This window comes from Mchenga conophoros, linkage group LG19 (genome assembly GCF_057382185.1).
Source record: "Mchenga conophoros isolate Kocher_MC1m ecotype Shallow Benthic linkage group LG19, M_conophoros_male_GT1.1, whole genome shotgun sequence".
Taxonomy (NCBI): domain Eukaryota; kingdom Metazoa; phylum Chordata; class Actinopteri; order Cichliformes; family Cichlidae; genus Mchenga; species Mchenga conophoros.
In genome coordinates this window covers 10,075,130-10,094,190 of record NC_140544.1, presented here as the reverse complement: position 1 = coordinate 10,094,190, position 19,061 = coordinate 10,075,130, and the positions used below count along the sequence as shown (strand labels likewise).

The 19,061-nt window shown below is 40.7% G+C and overlaps 1 protein-coding gene and 1 pseudogene across 2 annotated transcripts in view; one reads left to right on the top strand and one right to left on the bottom strand.

Moving 5' to 3' along the window:
• Positions 1-19,061, top strand: part of LOC146551751 (interferon-gamma-inducible GTPase 10-like) — a 51,264-nt pseudogene that overhangs the window by 18,534 nt on the left and 13,669 nt on the right. The gene's annotated exons all lie outside the window — the stretch shown is intronic.
• Positions 7,026-9,762, bottom strand: LOC146551753 (interferon-inducible GTPase 5-like). The gene is made up of 3 exons (XM_085258269.1): positions 9,004-9,762; positions 8,337-8,901; positions 7,026-7,645 (listed from the first exon to the last, which is right to left on the bottom strand). Exons 1-3 carry the CDS (start codon positions 9,760-9,762, stop codon positions 7,026-7,028), a joined length of 1,944 nt encoding a protein of 647 aa, XP_085114395.1.

The window sequence follows — 19,061 nt, the reverse complement described above, 5'->3', positions numbered from 1 at the left end:
AAGAAATTTGTTTAATATTTAAACCTATTTTCTGCACATTCCAGCACATAAAATATATATTTTTTGTGTTTACACTCAGTCTTTCAAATAGATGCAAGTAAAACACAGCAGAAAATAAATAAAGTCAAAGACTCAGCGGTCCTGTTGCTCTATTTTCACCTGTAAAGCAGGAGTTGGGTAGGCGGAGGTTTACCCTGGTGCAGGTGTGCCACAGCAGTCAGTGGAAGGATACGGCAGTTTCTCTGTGAGTTTCCCATTACATCGTAGCTACTCGGAGCTTGCTTGGAAGTTTAGGGGTTTTTTTCGCTGTAAAAAGAAGTTTTCTTCCCACGCACAATGCTAATGGACGCTAATGTTTTTGTCACTTTTTATGGAATCAAACTCAAAGTAAGGTCAGTACTTCCACGCTTTAAACGCTGCACGCTCATACTCTCTCCCGTACTCGATATATGATCCACTGTTGATCTGCACACAGCTGTTGTCACTAACGGCGCACTCGCTTACGTCACTGTCGTGAGACATTCTCGCAAAAAAATCACGGTTTTAGTAACGCAGTAACGCAGCGTTCCTACGGGAAAGTAAAGGTAATCTAATTACCGTTTTTGCAATAGTAATCCCTTACTTTACTCGTTACTTGAAAAAAGTAATTGGATTACAGTAACGCGTTAACGCGTTACTGCCCATCTCTGTCCACGAACATGTCCTTTTGTCTGTCACCACCATCACGACCTCCGCCGACATTAGCTTGACAGTCAGACGCATCCTGATTAGCATCATCGGGCAAAGAGAGTCAGTACATTTTTTCCACTCTTGCCCTGTCTCACAAGTGAAAGGCATCTCTGAAGAATACCAGAATACTTTTCAGCCTTCTCATATACTTCCAAATCTGATAGCTGCAGCACTTCAGCCATAGCTTTGTTGAGCTCATTTTGCACTACATGTCTGATGGAAGCTGCATTTTGCTGCTGATGGTTTAACATGTCCAACTGCTGCTGTGGAACCAAAAACATTTTCTGTGTGTGCTCCATTTTCACCTTTTGCTGTAAGACTGGTGATGAAGGGTATGGCAGCCCCTAATAACGGCAACAAAAATCCTCCAGATTAGTTGATGGATCTCATCTTTTTCAAAATTGTCCTTTTTGTCTGCAACCAGCCTGATCCCCCCCCCCCCCTTTTTTTTTTTTTTTTTTTTTTGCTGTCTGCTGTTGGTCAGTCAGCAGGACGTTACCCTTCAAAGCACTGAGAGCCATCTCACACAGCCCATTAATAAAATCCATGTTAGGCATTACTAATAATATTCCTCCATACACTAGGCAGGGATTTATACAACTCCTCCAGCAGTGCAAAGTTTTTCCACATCCGTGAAGACGACATCCTTTTTTACCTCTTTAACAACTTGACGGTCTGATAACAATTTGGTTCCAAGTCTTAAATAGTCAGGCACTCTCGATTTATAATCTATTAGAAAATACCTGTATGAGGTAGATGTGTCATCATTAAAAGCTTCTAAGTAGTATTTTGTACTACGTGGAAACATCCGTCTACCTAAAATTGAGATTTGGTATTTATCTGTAGGGTTAATAAACAGAATTAAGTAACTAGTGTTCAGTGAAATTGTTCTACTGGATTTTCCCTGCCTAAACCAATTCTGAACTAAACACATGCAGCCCAAGTTCCTCTGATGAACGTATTGTGTGAACATGTTTTGAAGTTCTACGCTGTTAGAAGCTGTAACATCGTTGATAATGTGCAAGTTGCTCTTATCGGGAGGTAAAAGGTCATCGTCACGCAGAGATTCTGGTACAACATTCACAAAGGTGATTTTTCTTATCTGGAGAAGCTGTTTAAAGGCTGCCAGCAGGAGTAGATGTAAACAATATTATCAGTTTTGGTTGAAATAATGCTGGACGCATTTTCAATGACGCTTTTGACAAAGAAAGTCTTTCTACAATTACTCAGCCCACTAATAACCAGACTAAATGGGTGCTGAAGCGTTCCATCAAAGGCTTGATCCTGCTCAGTATCCATGAGGGAGCGTTGTATAATCAGGCAGCACCTTCCCTTGTTATAGACCACCTGACCTGATGGTGTCAGACACAGCAACTAAATGTGCATCCCCTGTTGGCCACAAATACCCGGACTAAGCCTTTCAATGATTCGGGGGTAACGACTTTAGAGTTAACAGCACTGAGTGTTACACCTTTACACTTAACCTGAGTCTTACCCTTTTTTGTGCTAAAGCATAGGGTTTTGGACCACCGGAGACAAACTCTGTACTGTGATCATCCTCCTCTCCAGACCCACCATCACTGAGCTCATCAGTCAGCTCGCCGAGATATGAGCCTAATGGAAGCACCCACTCACTGGGATGAGAGGTGAAGACAACTGAATCTGTAACAAGTCATACAACACGAGCCTTGCATAAGCTGTTGTCATTGACAAAGACATTCACATCCTTCACCGGCGACCCTCTACCATCAGCGTGACACCACTGGACCATAGCTACATCATCAGAGATGAAACAAAGCTGATGTCATAGTGGTCACTAAACATCACTAATCATCTGTCAGGGTCTGTAATCAGCTCACAAGATGGCATTTCTGCTCACATGGAGAACCGCAGTTTATTACAACTGCTGATTTGTGTTTAAAGAAAAAACAAAAACAAAACAATCTTAGTGGGTTCTGATGTCCTTTGTCTTCAAACTTCTGCTGTTTCTCAGCTGCTTTCACATTTTTTGGGTAACCAGATGCCTGCTGCTTGAATTTCAAAAATGTTTTGACATATGGTTTAAACAGTGTGTCAGTCTTGTTCTCAGAGCAACCACCTTCTCACAACTCGCGTAATACAGCTCACCATATCAGAGCTTAGGGTTAGGGTACATGCACGAGCAGAGGTAGCAAAGCTGAGGTCTGCTGTGTTGGTGTTTATTATGGAAAGTTAGTTGTAGTAGCTCAGCCTTCACCCACAGCCCAGAGTCTGAACAGCAGTAACAAGAAATCAGGTTACAGAATCATTAATGACCCTTTAAAGAAAGGACACCAAGGGAGTCTAACAAACAGTAATGTTTGCCTAAAGCTGATGCAAAGCTACTTTAATACATTAAAAAAAGAAAATCTGCTGTTATCAGCCTAAAATATATCAAGAAAGGATCAGCAAGCTAAGAGGAGCCAAACCAATAATTTTAATTTGTGTTGAGTGTTAAAAACCACTGGGGAAAAAAAAAAAAAAAAAAAAAAAAAGCTGCATCGCCATCATTAGGAAGAGGGCCATTTTCCTCCAGGGAGACGCATCCCAGAAAACATCCCAAAATTTGTCTCACTCTGAAATACATGATCACATAGGAAACTCACCTTCCTATAGGAAGTCTCCTCTTTGCTTGAGTCTCTTTCTTTTCTCAGCTTGTATATTGTTGTCAATCTTTGAGCGAACGAAGCAGAACAGTTCTTGTGAGCATGCTCACAAGAACAAATGTTATGATATTCTTGTGAATATCATAACATTTTAAAACTTAGCATACTCTGCTTAATGTGTCACAATTAAGTTAATAAAAATGAAATGAAAAACAAACATTTGATCTATGCTGAAGTGAAATTCTGCAGATACAAAATTTAAAAAAGAACAATATTAAGTAGAGCACTGATATAATTTTAGTTAAATGAAAATAATATTTCAGTTAAATTCATTTCTCATTGAGTCAAATGTCTTCATTCACAAACAGTGCTGTCTTACACGCCACACATCTGAACATCAGACTCATCGTTTGGCTGAATGTAGTGTGAGTCCTCTTATCTCTGTGTTTATTATTCTCCTGTTTCAGATTTATTGATTTGATTGTTGTTAATTACATTCACCTGCGTCTCCTCCCCCTCCTGCGTCTAATCTACAATCATTTACTTCTGCATGAAATGATTCGAGTGCCGCCTCCTCCAATGAGAAACATCATTAAATGACGATAAAACAGTGATTAAAAATCTGAAGAACTGCAGCAACTAAAAAGACAAAGGATGAATGCTGCAGAAATAAAGGTTGATTCTGTTCATCTGAATGTGAACCTTTTGCGATTTACTTACCTGGATGACTGAGCATCCATCAAGACCTTCATTGAAGGAATCAGATTTCTAATTTTGTTCACATTTATTTTATGCTCCTTTTGCAACCTTTCAATTTTATTTCCCAAAGACTCTGCAGTGAGTTTGACATTGTGTTTTGCAGCCAGACCCTCAAATGCTTCAAGTTTTTGGAGACTTTTCTAGTCATTCTGACTTTAGAAAAATCCCTGACTCAGCTTATTACAGATGATTCAAACCACATTTTGACAAATCATTCATTTCAAATTCATAATGAACGCGATAAGTTACACGTCTTTAATGCATCATAAACAGCTCAGCAGACTTTTCACCAGTGGACACGTCACAAATAACCGCTGCAATCAGTGTTTTCTTCCATACACAGCCGTTTATTGCATGTCTGGCTTTATGTTTCCACAGCTGAGATTCTGTGTGTACAATTACAGTTTCAGTGCAGCGTGAGTCTGTTCACACTGAAGTGATTCCATGTCTCAATGACCTCTTGAAATCCATAAAAGCAAATAACTGCAGTATTTCAATGTGGATGAAGTGACTTGATATCAATGAATCCACTCCAAGGATGAAGTAGGGAATGCTGCTTTGCTGTTTTTAATCAGTCTCCAAACATTTTCCACTGAGCATTTATCGAATATTTCAGCAATCCATCCACATCGCAGTCAAACCCGAGCACGTACAAACTATTTGAAGGCTCGAGACAAGACAAGACGACTGACACGCACAAGCGAACACGGTCAACAAAAACCACACTGTCCCTACTCACCCATTCTCAAGGCCGCCCGACCGGTAACCAGGTGAATGTATTTCCCACTCGTTCATTAAGAAATTCACACTGAAATTTTAAAATTAAAAAAAAAAAAAATCTTTTGACAAGTTTGGTTATATTCCACTGAACACAGTGAGGCATGAGGGTAACACCTCCCACGTGACAAAGAAGCTAACCGTAATCTCTGGAATAGACAAGCAACACCATACACACAACACTTTATCACCACAAAGTCCATATGGCTCCAACACTGTGTTTGGAAAGTGTTTGTTTTTCTAAATTTTAACAAAAAAAGATTTTCAAAGATATATTGCAGCAATGCAAAGTTTGTACAAGACAAATGTTGGGTTTTTTTTTGCAAATGTTGATATTTTACCTACAAATTGATGTGAAATATGATGTCTGCAAAGACCTAAGTTGTGGATTTTAGCTAGAACAGCATAATTAATATCTGTATTATTCCTCAGACCCTTTCTGCTGACAGGTCCTCTGGTGCTGAGGTGGACTCCTCCTGTGATTTAGCCCACTTACTTACAGAGACAGAGAGACTGATTCCCTTCTTTTCCACTGTCTCATCCACACTTTCACACACAGCTGGTGATGCTTAAGACCACTGGCTCACATTTTTGGATTCTTATTTTCTTTTGAACCCAGAGATTTTTGGACTCTACCCTTCAGATAAGTTTTTATTTGGGTCTGTGTACAATAAGCTGCTGTGAGGGATGTTCTCTTTGTGTGAGTGATGTTTGGGATTTTCATGGAAATTCAACTTATGTAATCAGATTTTTCTAGAAGCGTTTCAAAGTCAGGTTACCAGGGTGCGCCCGACATTGAGACCTGAGGACTAACACGTGGCTAAGTCTTTATGCTGGTAGTTTTATGTATTAAAATGTTTTTGTAATTTTTTTTTCATAATTGTGTGTAGTAGCATAAACCTGTGGTTGTCAAATCTGTGGTTCGGTTCACCAAAGCTGGTTTGTTCTTTAAATTTGCATCCCTGCCTCTGTGTCTCATTTAAACACACGGCTGTGCTCCTGTAATCAAACCTGTTGGTCCATTAATATAATCTATTCAATAATTGTCACCACTGTGTGACAAGAATAAAACAACATCCTCCAAACCTGCAGCAGGAGAATAAAAACTGTTCAGGGTTCTTGATGTTTAAGATCAGATTTTTGAAACTAGATGAAAACACGAGGAATGTTTAATTTTCCTGTAAATCTTTCCTCTATTTATTGTCCTTATATAGTTTGCTATTATTAATACACACAGCATCACAAATAATTGTTAAATTTAAAAACTGCAGTCACAGTTTCTCATTATTTCAGACCATTATAATGAGAAATTTATTTTTATTTTATTTTATCCATTTTATTCTACTGCTGACCCTCATCCACCTTTTACCAGCTTGTCCTTCATTTGCTTTTTGTATTTCCAGCCTATAAAATTTCTTCCCGTCTTGTTTTGTGTGTTTGCTCCTTGAATTCAGAGCTCTGACCTTCTGTCCTTCTCTCTGCTGTGTTTCTGTCACAGCCACTTCTCTCTGACTGGGATTGGCTGCTCAGCCTGAAATGTTCTGCAGGAAAACCAAGACTCATATTTCTGATGACTGTAAAATGACTGTAGGTTGATTTTTTTTTAGAACAAGTTACTGAAGGTCGCTCAGTTTAGTTTCAGATTATAATTATAGATTTGTATACATGTACCAAATAAATCATTGCGTTATGGAGTAAATGGGGACCTCTATATTACATTTACCCATAATGATCCATTTTAATGAAGCTGAGAGTTCAGTGATTCACCAGGTTTACTTATCCCCCCCAAGTTTAGGAGGATATTATGAAATACGCTAAAATACATTTTATTAATACCAGACAGGAATGATGAAGATGAACATTACTGTTCATAGTGTTGAAACTCATTACACACACAAAAAAAACCAACAACAACAATAACACTATTCAGCAGCTCTTCTATATATTACAAAGTTTATAACGTTGACACAGTTCATATCTGAGTAATGAGATCACATTTGTTCCTGTGTTGATGTGAGGAAGAGGAAACTTTCAGTGTGTGAAGCTGGGAGAAGTTAATCTGTTTCTGCTCTGATCAGAGGAAATGAGACCTGCTGAAGCCCCTCACACACTGATCAGCTTCATTGTCTTTTATCTTTACAGACCCAGAGCTTTTTCAAACACCCTCTGAGCATCATCAGCGAGCTGATTGAGGATAACATTCAGAATTTTATAAGTTGTAGTGAAAGAGAGACCCATGGCTATTGGGATTCCAATTAATGGAATAAATCTGGATACTTCCTCTGCTGCCATTAATGAAGCTGTGCATCCCACTTGGGTCATCACCTTCAAGAGGAGCTCTATAGTTATTTCTGCTGCAGCCAGTGGTGAAATGATGACAGCACACAAATCAGCGTAGGGCACACCTGTTCTGGCAGAAAGTCTCTTCAGAGACAGGATATCGAGACCAAACGCATGAACAAAATGTGTGACAGCACCAACCAGCAAAGCAGGATCAACAGCACTAGAAAGACCAGGAACTTGAACAGCTGCTCCAAGTGCAGACAGAGTGGCCCAGTATGTTAATTTGGACTGAAAAGCTTTTTTCTTCTTGATGATGGTCTCTGGGTTGATGTTGGGCATGGCACACAGCAGAGCATCTCTCTTCTTCATAGGAAGTTCTCTCTCTAAGGTCTCTTGTAAAAGAGAGAAATCACACCAGTGCTGCTTAAAACTCGACACCAGGAAGACCCGTGGAGACTCGATGTCTTGTAGACCTGTGTGATAGAGAAACATGTTGACATGGTTAGATTTATAAAATAATATCATAGGATCCTGTGTGGAAGGAAGAGTCGTGGATCCAATATGCAGGACTCAAGAGAAGCTTTGATGCTGGATTTACAGGTCACAAGATAAACTACAGCAGAAACCTAAGAATATTAATCAGGGAACTCTCCAAACAGAGCTCACAGCTGGAGCAGATATGATGACAACATGACAAAGAACAGTGGGAGAAATAGTAACTACAGTAGTTAACTGATGATACAGGAAGTTAACACACATGAGGGCACACACATGAGACTGTCAAAATAAAACAGGAAATAACACACCGACTCTGACAAAGACACGTGAGCTTGACACTGGGACTGGGAATGAACAGACATGGAGACACATGACAGACTGGGTAGACAAAGGATGAAACACAGAGAGAAGAACATGGGAACATGAAAGGGAGAAACAAAGAGTAGGACTAGAGACGTACTAACAAGACAAGAGAGGGAACACGGAGACACAAGGACACACCTGAGGAGACCACGACCACAAAGGGAACAAACACCCACGGAACTCATACAAACTCAAAACACTGTGTCACTGACCCAGGAACCAAGACAAAGAATAAATAATTTAAAACAAGGATATGTTTAAAAAGTGAATCCAGATCTCACTCAGCTGTGATCAGACACTCACTGTGAACGCAGTCGTCTCTGATTACTTTAAGAGTCCTCTCTGCACTGAAGTCTCTCTTTCTCCTCTCAGCATTTATATCGTTGTCGATCTTTGATCGAACAAAGCAGAACTTTTTCTTCATCCTCTGAATCTCCTGAGCGAGTTTCACGTCATTTTCTGTGAAGCGAGTGTCTGAGATGATGAAGAAGTCAAACTTCTCAAATCCAACAAGCTTCAGGTACTTCTTAGCTGGAAACTTGGTGGTGCCGAATCCAGGAAGATCCCACAAAGTAACATTGGAATAGTTGGGATGGGGGTACAGTGTGACCTCTGAGGTGGTTTGTTTCACACCAGTAGGAGCAGCTCCCTCCTCATCATCACTCACACCTCTGAAGGAATTAACAAAGCTGGATTTACCAGAACCAGATTCTCCTGTGATGGCGATATTTAGTGGAATATTATCTTGTTTTTCTAAATGTTGTTGAATCTCTGCAGCTGCTGCAGCAATGTCTTTGTGCTGCAGGTCTTCTTTATGTCCAGGAATTTCTTCTGATTCATTGAATCCTCTGGCTCCTCCGTGCTGATCCTAAACAAAAGAAAAATAAGTAAAATTCAAATTTTATGTTAGAATGAAGAATTTGTAAATATTTCATATCTTCAGTTTATTTTCTTTATAAAGATAACTTACTGCTGCCTCGTAGTGCGTTCCATTCTCAGTTGTGTTAAAAAGCTGGTCTTCAGTGGTCTTCATGCTTCTTATCAGGATCCAGGTCTGCTTTCTGGCCAGGGCCTCCAGTTTTCTGTACAATACAACTTCAGGTGTGTTCTTGAAACTGAGGAGGGCGTTCCACAGGTCCTGAATTTTGGTTCTGAGCTGTGAGAGAGTGATCCCAGCAAACTTTGAAGCTTTAGAGAGGATGGTGTTCTTCACTTCTTGGAGGCTCTCGCTGTAAGCTGGATCAGGAGCAGCCATGGGTGGACTGCCCTCCCACAGCTGCCCACAGTATTTCACATCTTCCTGAACATCAAATTCAATGACATCACTGAAGCGCTCAGCATCACAAAGCTCCTCTTCAGCTGCTAGTTTGGTCATCTGGTCCAGATGTTCCTGCAGGCGTCTCTTTCCGTCCATGTTCTTCTTTGCTGCTGCAACATCTGGAACATCCTGAACAAACACACATCTGGGAGAAAGCTGAACTTTCTTCATCCTCATCAAAGCCTGAACAACAATCTGCAGAATATCTTGGATCTTCAACAGATCATCTCCAAAGATGCTGATCAGTGTCACGTTTCCCAGACCAACGACAAATGTCGCCAGTTCGTTGTCACGGTAACAAGTCTTGTTACCGTCCAGCTCAGGAGCCTGCAGACCTTCAGTGTCCACCACTAGAACATAGTCAAACTTAAAGTCTGTCTTCATCTCCTCTGATACTTTGAGCAGCTGCATGAAGGGACCCTTGGTACTCCTGCGAGCACCTACTGCAGGTTACATTTTATTTGTAAAGAAGTTCATTAAGTCATTACTAGTCAAAGCAGGGGTGGGGAACTCCAGGTACCAGGTACCAGGGCCCGGTGTGCTGCAGGTTTTAGATAACACGCCCTGGGTCAGCACACCTGAATCAAATGATTAGTTCATTAGCAGGCCTCTGGAGAACTTTAAGACATGTTGAGGTGGTAATTTAGCCATTTAAATCAGCTGTGTTGGATCAAGGACACATCTAAAGCCTTCGGGACCTGAGGCCTGGAGTTCCCCCACCTCTGTGTTAAAGGGATGGTTGACTCAACAGAGCTCTGACTGTTTGTCAGCCTGGCTACAGAGCTGAAGAGAAACCTGGGGTTGGGGTTGTTTCTCCAGGCTAAATGATGATCCTCTAAATTTGTGACACGCCATTTCCTCTCCAGCTTACGAGTCATCTGCTTTAGGGTACGTGTTTGAGAATTATACCACGGAGTCAGGTACTTCTGATTTGAGGCCTTAGTTTTCACAGGAGCTACAGTATCCAGAGTCGTACGTAGTGAGGAGGTAAAATTATTAACAAGATAATCGACCTCTGTTGGAGTAGCGTTCAGATAGCTGCTCTGCTCTGTGTTGGTACAGGGCATTGAAGATGATAACAGTGGGTGGATTATATTCTTAAACTTAGTTACAGCACTTTCAGAAAGACATCTACTGTGATAAAGTCTACTCTCCACCGCTGTGTAATCAATTATTGTAAATGTAAATGTTATCAGGAAATGATCAGACAGGAGAGGGTTTTCAGGAAACACTGTTAAATGTTCAGTTTCTATGCCATATGTTAAAACAAGATCTAGAGTGTGATTAAAGTGGTGGGTGGGTTCTTTTACATTTTGACAGAACATGAACTCAACCTGGCTCAAGCTGCACCTGGGAGCCTCTCTGACAGCCAATGTTGCCTCTAAGCTGCGCGCGTGCGCAATTGCGCACTGCTGGCACGGTCTCTGCACACAGTAAATGTGTGTTGCGCACAAAAAAAAATCTAACTTGAATTTAAATGTTATTAAAATAAATACCTTAACAATTGTCTGTCTGTTGTCTGTCCCTGTGTGTTAGCCCTGCGACAGGCTGGCGACCTGTCCAGGTTGTACCCCGCCTTTCGCCCTATGACAGCTGGGATAGCCTCCAGGGCCCCCCGCGACCCTGAAAAGGATAAGCGGAAGCGAATGGATGGATGGATGGACCTTAACAATTCTGTTTTGCAGAGTTACAGACCTATCTTCCAGACCACAGACTCATAATACAAGTCAGAGCTTTATTTTTAAAAACAAGAAAGTTGTGTTTTCAAAATTGGAGTTCAAGTTATTTTTACTTCCAATAGTGTTAACATCCTACACAGGTCATGAACAAGATTTTTTTTTAATTTTCATTGTAAGTGGGCTAAAGCAGTTAATTAAAAGTAGTCTAACATAAATGTAAATGCTGTAGTTTGATAACTTTTATGAACCATGTAACTTGGATGGATTCGATGCTGGCGTGACCACAGTGCACACGTCTGCTCTTGCTCACAGTGGTCCAAGGGACGCTCAGGGAGTTTGTGTGTTCGCTCAGACACATGAAACATTAGAGGGAACATTGCTGCCAGCCTACACTGCCAAACGTAGTGCACTGGCCTATACAGCAGGAGGACTGGGCACACCTGAGGACGCTCCTGGGCTACCTTAATTGCCCAAAGGCAGGGAAAACCCTTCCTTAGTGGATATAGTACTCCTGGCTCCAAAGCCGGGAAAGTTGTCAGGAGGATTGATTGTTATTACCCTGCAGTTGGCTTGATATCTGCAATTTTGCGGGCTTTTGGACTCACTTTGGCCAAAAACTGTCAGAGGGAGTCCATTAAAAATGATGGACGACAGCGTGTGAGAACAGCGCCCAGAAAGTCCTGGAGTAGTGCCAGAATGTTATGTAACCTGAGCGACGGAGATTAAAAAAGGTACAAAGTGCAAGTAGGATAACTGATTAGGGCAAAGTACTGACAAACGTTTTACATTGATAAAGGGAGTGATATTGAGATTTGTAAAGTTAAGGGAAAACTTGATAGTTTGAATTTAAGACGGACAGGGAATGGAAAACTATCAAGCAGGAGGAGGGGTCACTGACCCGATAAAAAGATGGGTCAGATGCGCCCTGGGTAGCTTTTTGGCTGCTGTTCGTCTGTTTGTTTTTGATCTGGATGTTCTTACGGCGAACACCCCGGGGGAGCTTTTTGCTTCTTCTGATCTTTTGCTGAATTTGATCTTTCAATAAACAGCTGGCACAGAACTCTGCTCTTCACCTGTGATCATTTTGTTTTTGATTTTTAATTGGAATGTCGACACAGAAATCAACTCCTTCTAACCTGAGCGGTACTTGGTCTCTAAAATTTGCGACTCAACAATTAGATTGATTCTGCCAGTTAGGTTTGGGTTGTTTTCTCCTTCTGAGAGAGGGACAGTGTTTTTCATACTTGGGACATGTCTGGAACTGGGCCTAATATTTTTGTAACAGTGGACTTAGAGAAAAGCTGTCAGGGGTCATCCCTCCGGTGATGATATTTTCTGTGTTGATGATTTAATAATCATCTCTCTTTTAAGCAGGTGTTAAGGTTCAAATATTGAGGAAGGAGAGTACAAACAACCATGGTCCAGAAGAGCTTGGTCAAACAATTGATTTTAATGAATACACGCGTGGGGGGACCAGCTCTGTTCGCAGACAGCGCTGATCTCCGACTACTCAAAGCATAAGCAGATATTTTATACCATCAGGGTTTGAATTTAATGACGCCCCTTCATGCGTCCTCAGACAGAATATATGCATACGTCAAATCAAAGCCACAATGACTTTTAACACAGTTTAAAAAGAACATTGTCTCCGTCTTCACGGCAGGTGTTTCCTGTCCCTTCTGACTTTCACTTCTCGTCTTGAACACAAGGCACACATCCTGCAAGAAACTGTTCCTCTTTTTGCAGAGACAAACATGACTAACCTCTCACCTATAAATGCGTCTATCTACTGTGTATGTGTGTGTATGTGTGTATGTGTCGACCTTACATGTTCTCTCATGTCACCCATTGCACTTCTGACCTTTTACCAGAACAGAGGCTCATCCTTATGTGTAACAACCTAACTGAAACTGTATGTACTATGTTGAATAAATGTTTTAATCAAGAACCTCTACTGAAAGCTTAATCAAAGAATGTAAAAGTATAAAAGACAATTTGAATAACCTGGTTATTCAAATAGCCTCGTCTAACCAGCTCCTCAGAATAACCTGCACTTAGACTCTGCTCTCGGTTTCACTTCTACAAAAGCACGCTCTGCAAACCTGCAATTTCCTGTCAGCCTGCAACTTAGTCTTTCTGAAAGACACACACTGTTTAAACATCTGAATGCAATATCAATGCTGTAGATTATATTATCAATGCAATGGTAAGGATGATGATTATTAACAATAGCAGCAAAAATAATTTCCCTGCTCTCCACACAGGCCTCCAAGATTGGAATTAAAAGTGCTATGAAATATTTCACTGAGAGCAGGTACAAGGTGAGCTTCTTCAGATTACAATGGGCTTAGCAGAGGTACACCTGTCTGGGACACTGACCACATCCAATGGGTCTAAAAGGATTGTAGCGATTCAATCCATAACAAAATCATAAAGAATTGTTTTTATTTAATTTCTTTTTTAGATCAGATTGCTGTCAGTGGATACTCAAATGAGTGCGCGGGTTTCCACTGTCAGCAATAATTGGTATAAATGCATGTGACTGGACTGTGATGGACTGAAGGTTTGACTGACTTCAAATGGAGATTAAAGACTTGACTTATTTTAGGATTAGAGACTTCATTTCTAGTGCCTAATTCACCCAAATAGTGCAAAAAGGGTGGATGGATGTCTTTTATTTGCAGGAGCAGGAGAATGACACAGACCCAAGAGGAGAGAGATTCTAAGTTCACATGAGTGTGTGGACCTGCAGACTTAACCCTTTAGCTGCCACTTTTCTGTGTTACTGATTTTGTTTTTGTTTTTTTTGTTTTTTGCCTGTCCCATTTGGTTCTTTAGCCATCAGAATTGTTGTCTGAAGACCAACAAGGATACCCAATGGATTTACTTTGCCAAATGGATCTTCGTGGCATTGCCGTATTGGTCCATTTGGTCGATCTTTGTTTTTATTATTTATTATATTTTATTTTCAGATGTTACAGACGGGACAGACATCAGTGAGGGATAGGAAAGGGAGAAAGAAAGAGGAAGGAAAGGAAAAACAGAAGGGGAGAGGGACAGTGAGAAAGGGGGGGAGAAAAAAAATAAAAATCTCCTGGATCACCTGTTGAGAGAAGAATAGAAGACAAGCAAAAAAACAAAAAAAACAAAGCAATATACTAAACACAACACCATCGCATTAATCTAGCTTAGTGTAAACAGCAGTAAATACTAAATATTCAATGTTGTTGTGCAGCACGCAGGACAGATGTGCTTCGAAGTAGTAGCCAAGAAGGGTGTAATTTAAGTCTACGAGCAGTGAACACCCGTGTGCATACCTGTGTGGATCAGCGTGCTTGTATTCCAAAGGTTTCTCCATGTAACGATCTGCTAGGGAGTGTGGGGGGGCCACAGCCCCGTCCTCCAGGGTATGAAGCAGGTATGGAGGAGATCAAAACTCCAGACATCCAGAGGCCCCCAGAACGCAAGAGACCATGGAAAACCAACAGAGGGGCAGCCGCGCCACTGTCCCAGCAAGAGCTGAGGAGGTTACTGATTTTGTTTGAAGGACACTGTTTTTATTGGCTGTGTGTTGGTTATGGTATCACACTGTATTTTTGAGAAATGTTAGATGTTACACGGAGGAAAATGTGTATTCAATGTGAAAATATACTGTGTTGAAACGAGTGTCACTCCTTTCACAGCAGCAGGTTGCTGACGACATGATTTATAGCAGCACCTCTGGAATCTGTTTGATCCAGGCCCGACCTGCGAGGATACTCGACTGGCTAATGTTTGTTTTCATCTAATGGTCTCTGTGGAGGATTTAGCATCACACAGATAGACATGAGTGAAAATAAAGTAGGATGTGCAGTGATCGCAGGAAACTTTAGTGTGGAGCTCATAGAGTGAAAACAAGGGAGTGACTTATTTAAAGAACTAACTCAAACCCAGCAAACTCAAAGATCAGGAAAGGAGTAAAGGAATAAAGGTCAGACACAAATACTTTTAATCACCTTTCTTCACTGTGAGTACTGAAAACTGTTCCAGTCATTCTGTGAGATGTACTGTAATACTATACTGTAGGTACTTGTTCTTTTGTGTTTAACAAAGCCATCGGTTGACAACTGATATTTTAAAGAGGATGTTAGTTCATGCAACATGATCTGTTCTGCTTTTTCAGGCAGCAACGCCCACTGTTCTATGAAAACACCTGTGCTTCAGTACATCTTCTTTGCAAACAATGTAGGAACTGTGTGCTCTCCCACACAACACAGAGACCAAAGACCAGGAAACACAACACGCAAATAAGATGAGTGAGAAAAAACTGGTTCCACATCTCTGAGGCTGTTTGTTTAGCTGGGTTTGGTTTTCTATCTGTCTGGGTTCAGATTCAGACCTGCATGGTCAGAGGACTGGAATGGACAGATTTTAACTGGGAAATATGAAAAGAGTTGTGGGTATTTGTATGCCTGGGTAGCCTTAGGTCGACAGTCACATAGCTGATTATTGTTTCGATTTCAAATGGACCAGTAGAGTTGGGAGACGTGTTGACACATGCTCAATCATAATGCTTAGCAATTGGCAGAAAGCAGATGCTGTTTATCTGCACATTGAGTGTTTCTTCCTCAGTCACTATGTGTCATAGACCTCTCTGAACTAAATATTTGTTATAAATCTCTGGCTCTCATCCACAGCATGTCTTTTATCCCCTCTTCTTTCCCTCATCAACCGGTCGTAGCACATTCAATTCAATTCAATCCAAATTTATTTACACAGCGCCAAATCACAACAACAGTCACCTCAAGATGCTTCATATTGTAAGGTCGACCCTACAATAATACATACAGAGAAAAACCCAACAATCATATGACCCTCTGTGACCAAAGACTATATTACCCATGGCTCTATGAAGGTCCTTCCACAGGAATTATGTCCATTTATTCTTTAATTCTTCTCACAGATTTATTACTTTTATCAGCTTACTGGATCTGAAATGATCGTAGTCAGTAGATCAGATGAAAAATGAAATTATTCGACTGAAACAGCAGTTTAATTACCTTTAACATTAGAGTTGTAAGTCTGAGTGTTAAGAGAGCTTCAGGCTCACATTTCCATGACTTATATCACTGATATAATGAATAATAGTTGAGTATGAGAGTGTTTTGCCATGTCAGGGACATCTTCTCAGACACTATATTACAGTATTACTGGATACTAACAGATACCAAAAGAAAACTTCTCACACAATTATTCACTTACTTGAACAGGTTTTCTAATTACAGCATCCTCATAGAACTTCCTGATTTCCCAGTGTCACGATCCTGGGTCTTATGACCCAGTGTTTTGAGTTTTAGTTCATTTTGATGTTTTAGTTTATGTAAGCCCTTCAGGTTCCTAAGTTCATTTGTTATCATGCTTAAGTGTTTCTAGTTCTTATTATTTCCCCCTCGTGTTTCCAACTATGGTAAATCTCCCCTGCTTTTCATGTGTTTCATGTCTGTGTCTTACATTGTGAAGTTTGGGTTGTCATGTCTACGTCTCATTATGTTTCCTGTTTTATTGTGAAGAGGTCTGGTGTTTCTGTGTTCATCGTGTTCAGTTTTACTCTTCCCCTGTGGCGTTGTTATGTTCATGTTGATCTACTGTGCCTTTCTGTTCCATGTTTCAGATCCCTATGTTCTGTCTCCCCCAGTCTGTTAAGTCCACATGTCTTGAGTTCCGTCAGTGTGTTTCCTGTTTTACTTTCACAGTCTGTTCTATGTTAATGTTTCTAGTTTTGCTTCCCTTACCTCGTCCTGCTTAATTACTCTCAGCTGTGCTCTCCTCCTGTGGCTCATTCCCCCTCGTTATCCCTCAGTGTATTTAAGCCCCATGTTTCTCTTTGTCAGTGTTGCGTCCTCCATCATAGCTGTGTGATTTTTCCCTGTGGCTCCTTGTGCTTTAGTTTTTCCCAGTTTAGTTTATTTTGTATTGTTTTTCGTGTCCCACTCCACGCCAGCAATAAAGCTGTGTTTTTTGAGTTTAACTTTTGACTCTGTGAGTTTGCGTTTGGGTCCTAATCTTGCCTGCACACAGCCGTACTGTGACACCCAGCAGTATTTACTACTAGGATATATTGAGTTTCAGCCTTTTTAAGCTTCGTTCCTGCTTTGATTTCATCACTGTTCCTGCTTGTGTTTCTAGGATTGTGACCCACTACCAAACGTTAGCATTTGGCTTTTGTCTGGTTGGTTCTGCAGCACCTGCTTGTCTGTATGGAACAAGAAGTCCCATAGCTGCTCAACTCTGTTGTCCTCATCAACCTTTGGTAGAGTCTCCCATCAGGATGTAACGTTGGGTTGTGTTCAGTGGTTGAGAGGAGGCGGTAGAAACCTTAGCAGGATAGTAGGAAGAATACACGATCACACTGGTACTGGGAATTCCACAACATGTCCTTTAATGCACATTCTCTTCATCAACCATACGAGGCCCGGTTGAACGGTTGCTGCTTATCAAACATGACATACAGTGTTCATAACGTTACAAAGGTTTCTGGAGAGGTAAATCATATAAAGTCTGTCTCTCTCCATGTATTCGCGTGCAAGTACATTGCTCCCATAACTCACAGAGAGGGCAGTGGCCAGTGTTGGTCAACTTACTTGAAAAAAGTAATCAGTAACTAATTACTGATTACTTATTTTCAAAAGTAATTAATTACTCAGTTACTTAGTTACTTTTTAAAAACATGATTTACAACCTGAATATGTGATAAAGCGATAGATCTTTCAGCCCAATTCTACTTTTTCTGCATAATCCATCATAAAAATGCAATCAAATGGAAACGTTTAACATTTAAACCTATTTTCTGCATATTCCAGCACATAAAATAAAATTGTTTTTTGTGTTTACACTCACTCTTTTAAATAGATGCAAGTAAAACACAGCAGAAAATAAATAAAATCAAAGACTCAGCGGTCCTGTTGCTCTATTTTCACCTGTAAAGCAGGAGTGGGGCAGGCGGAGGTTTACCCTGCTGCAGTGGTGGAAGAATCCGCAAGTTTCTCTGTGAATTTCCCATTACGTGGTAGCAGACTCGGAGGTTTAGGGGTTTTGTCGCTGTAAAAAGAAGTTTTCGTCCCACGCAGTGAACAACGGACACAAATGTTTTTGTCACTTTTTAACGGAATCAAACTCAAAGTAAGGTCAGTACTTCCACGCTTTAAACGCTGCACGGGCATACTCTCTCCGCACTCGATATACTGTATTATCCAGTGTTGAAGTAACGTGTTACTGCCCATCTCTGGCAGTGGCACACACTAATGACATCATAAACCCTCGACTTATGTTACATTAAAGAGACACCATTGTGAGTGTTACAAGGACTTGTATGGAAGCCTGTTTCCACCACTTAGAAAAAAGAAAAAGGATCCATAACTAGAAATTTCAAGTTATTTTCTCAAAATTTTGAGAAAAGCAACGAGTTAGTGCTGCCAATCAATAATGTATGTGAATGACGTCATTTCCTTGTTACCCGGAAGCTGAAGCCCTCAGCTACAAACGCTACAGCTAAGCTACCGGTATTATATCCAGTCATGAATGCACAGATTGCTGAGTATTTTCAGCGTGGCTTCAAAACTGATGAAATCCTTGTCTTATTAGCTGAATCACATGGTGTTACTATCAGAAACGTACTCACGAAAGCGCCAATTTGTTGCGATACGGTTTTGAGTGCACGTTACTCTGCGCCATATGCTTCCAGGTAACAAGAAAGTGACCTAATTCACGTAGATTACTGATTGGCAGAGCTAACTCAAAATTTGGTGAAAAGTAACTCGAAATTTCGAGTTATGTTTCTCCAAATTTCGAGTTATTAACTTGGAATTTGGAGAAACATAAGTCGAAATTTCAAGAAAATAACTCGAAATTTCGAGTCATGGAAACAGGCTTCCATAGACGTGGGTGCTTCCAGTCCATATGTGACACAGATGTTCCTCTACACTATCCCAGCCACTTGGTGGTGCCTCTCACTGTACGCTGTCCTAGCTTGCATCTGACATCCTGTGTATTTGT

What these genes read in the sequence shown, in the direction of transcription:
- LOC146551753 (XM_085258269.1), bottom strand. Translation starts at nt 9,762, where the DNA reads ATGCAGCTGCTCAAAGTATCAGAGGAGATGAAGACAGACTTTAAGTTT. An exon ending in GAACGCACTACGAGGCAGCA is followed by an intron (nt 8,902 to 9,003) that starts GTAAGTTATCTT and finishes TCTTTTGTTTAG; the next exon opens with GATCAGCACGGAGGAGCCAG. An exon ending in CAGAGACGACTGCGTTCACA is followed by an intron (nt 7,646 to 8,336) that starts GTGAGTGTCTGA and finishes TCTATCACACAG; the next exon opens with GTCTACAAGACATCGAGTCT.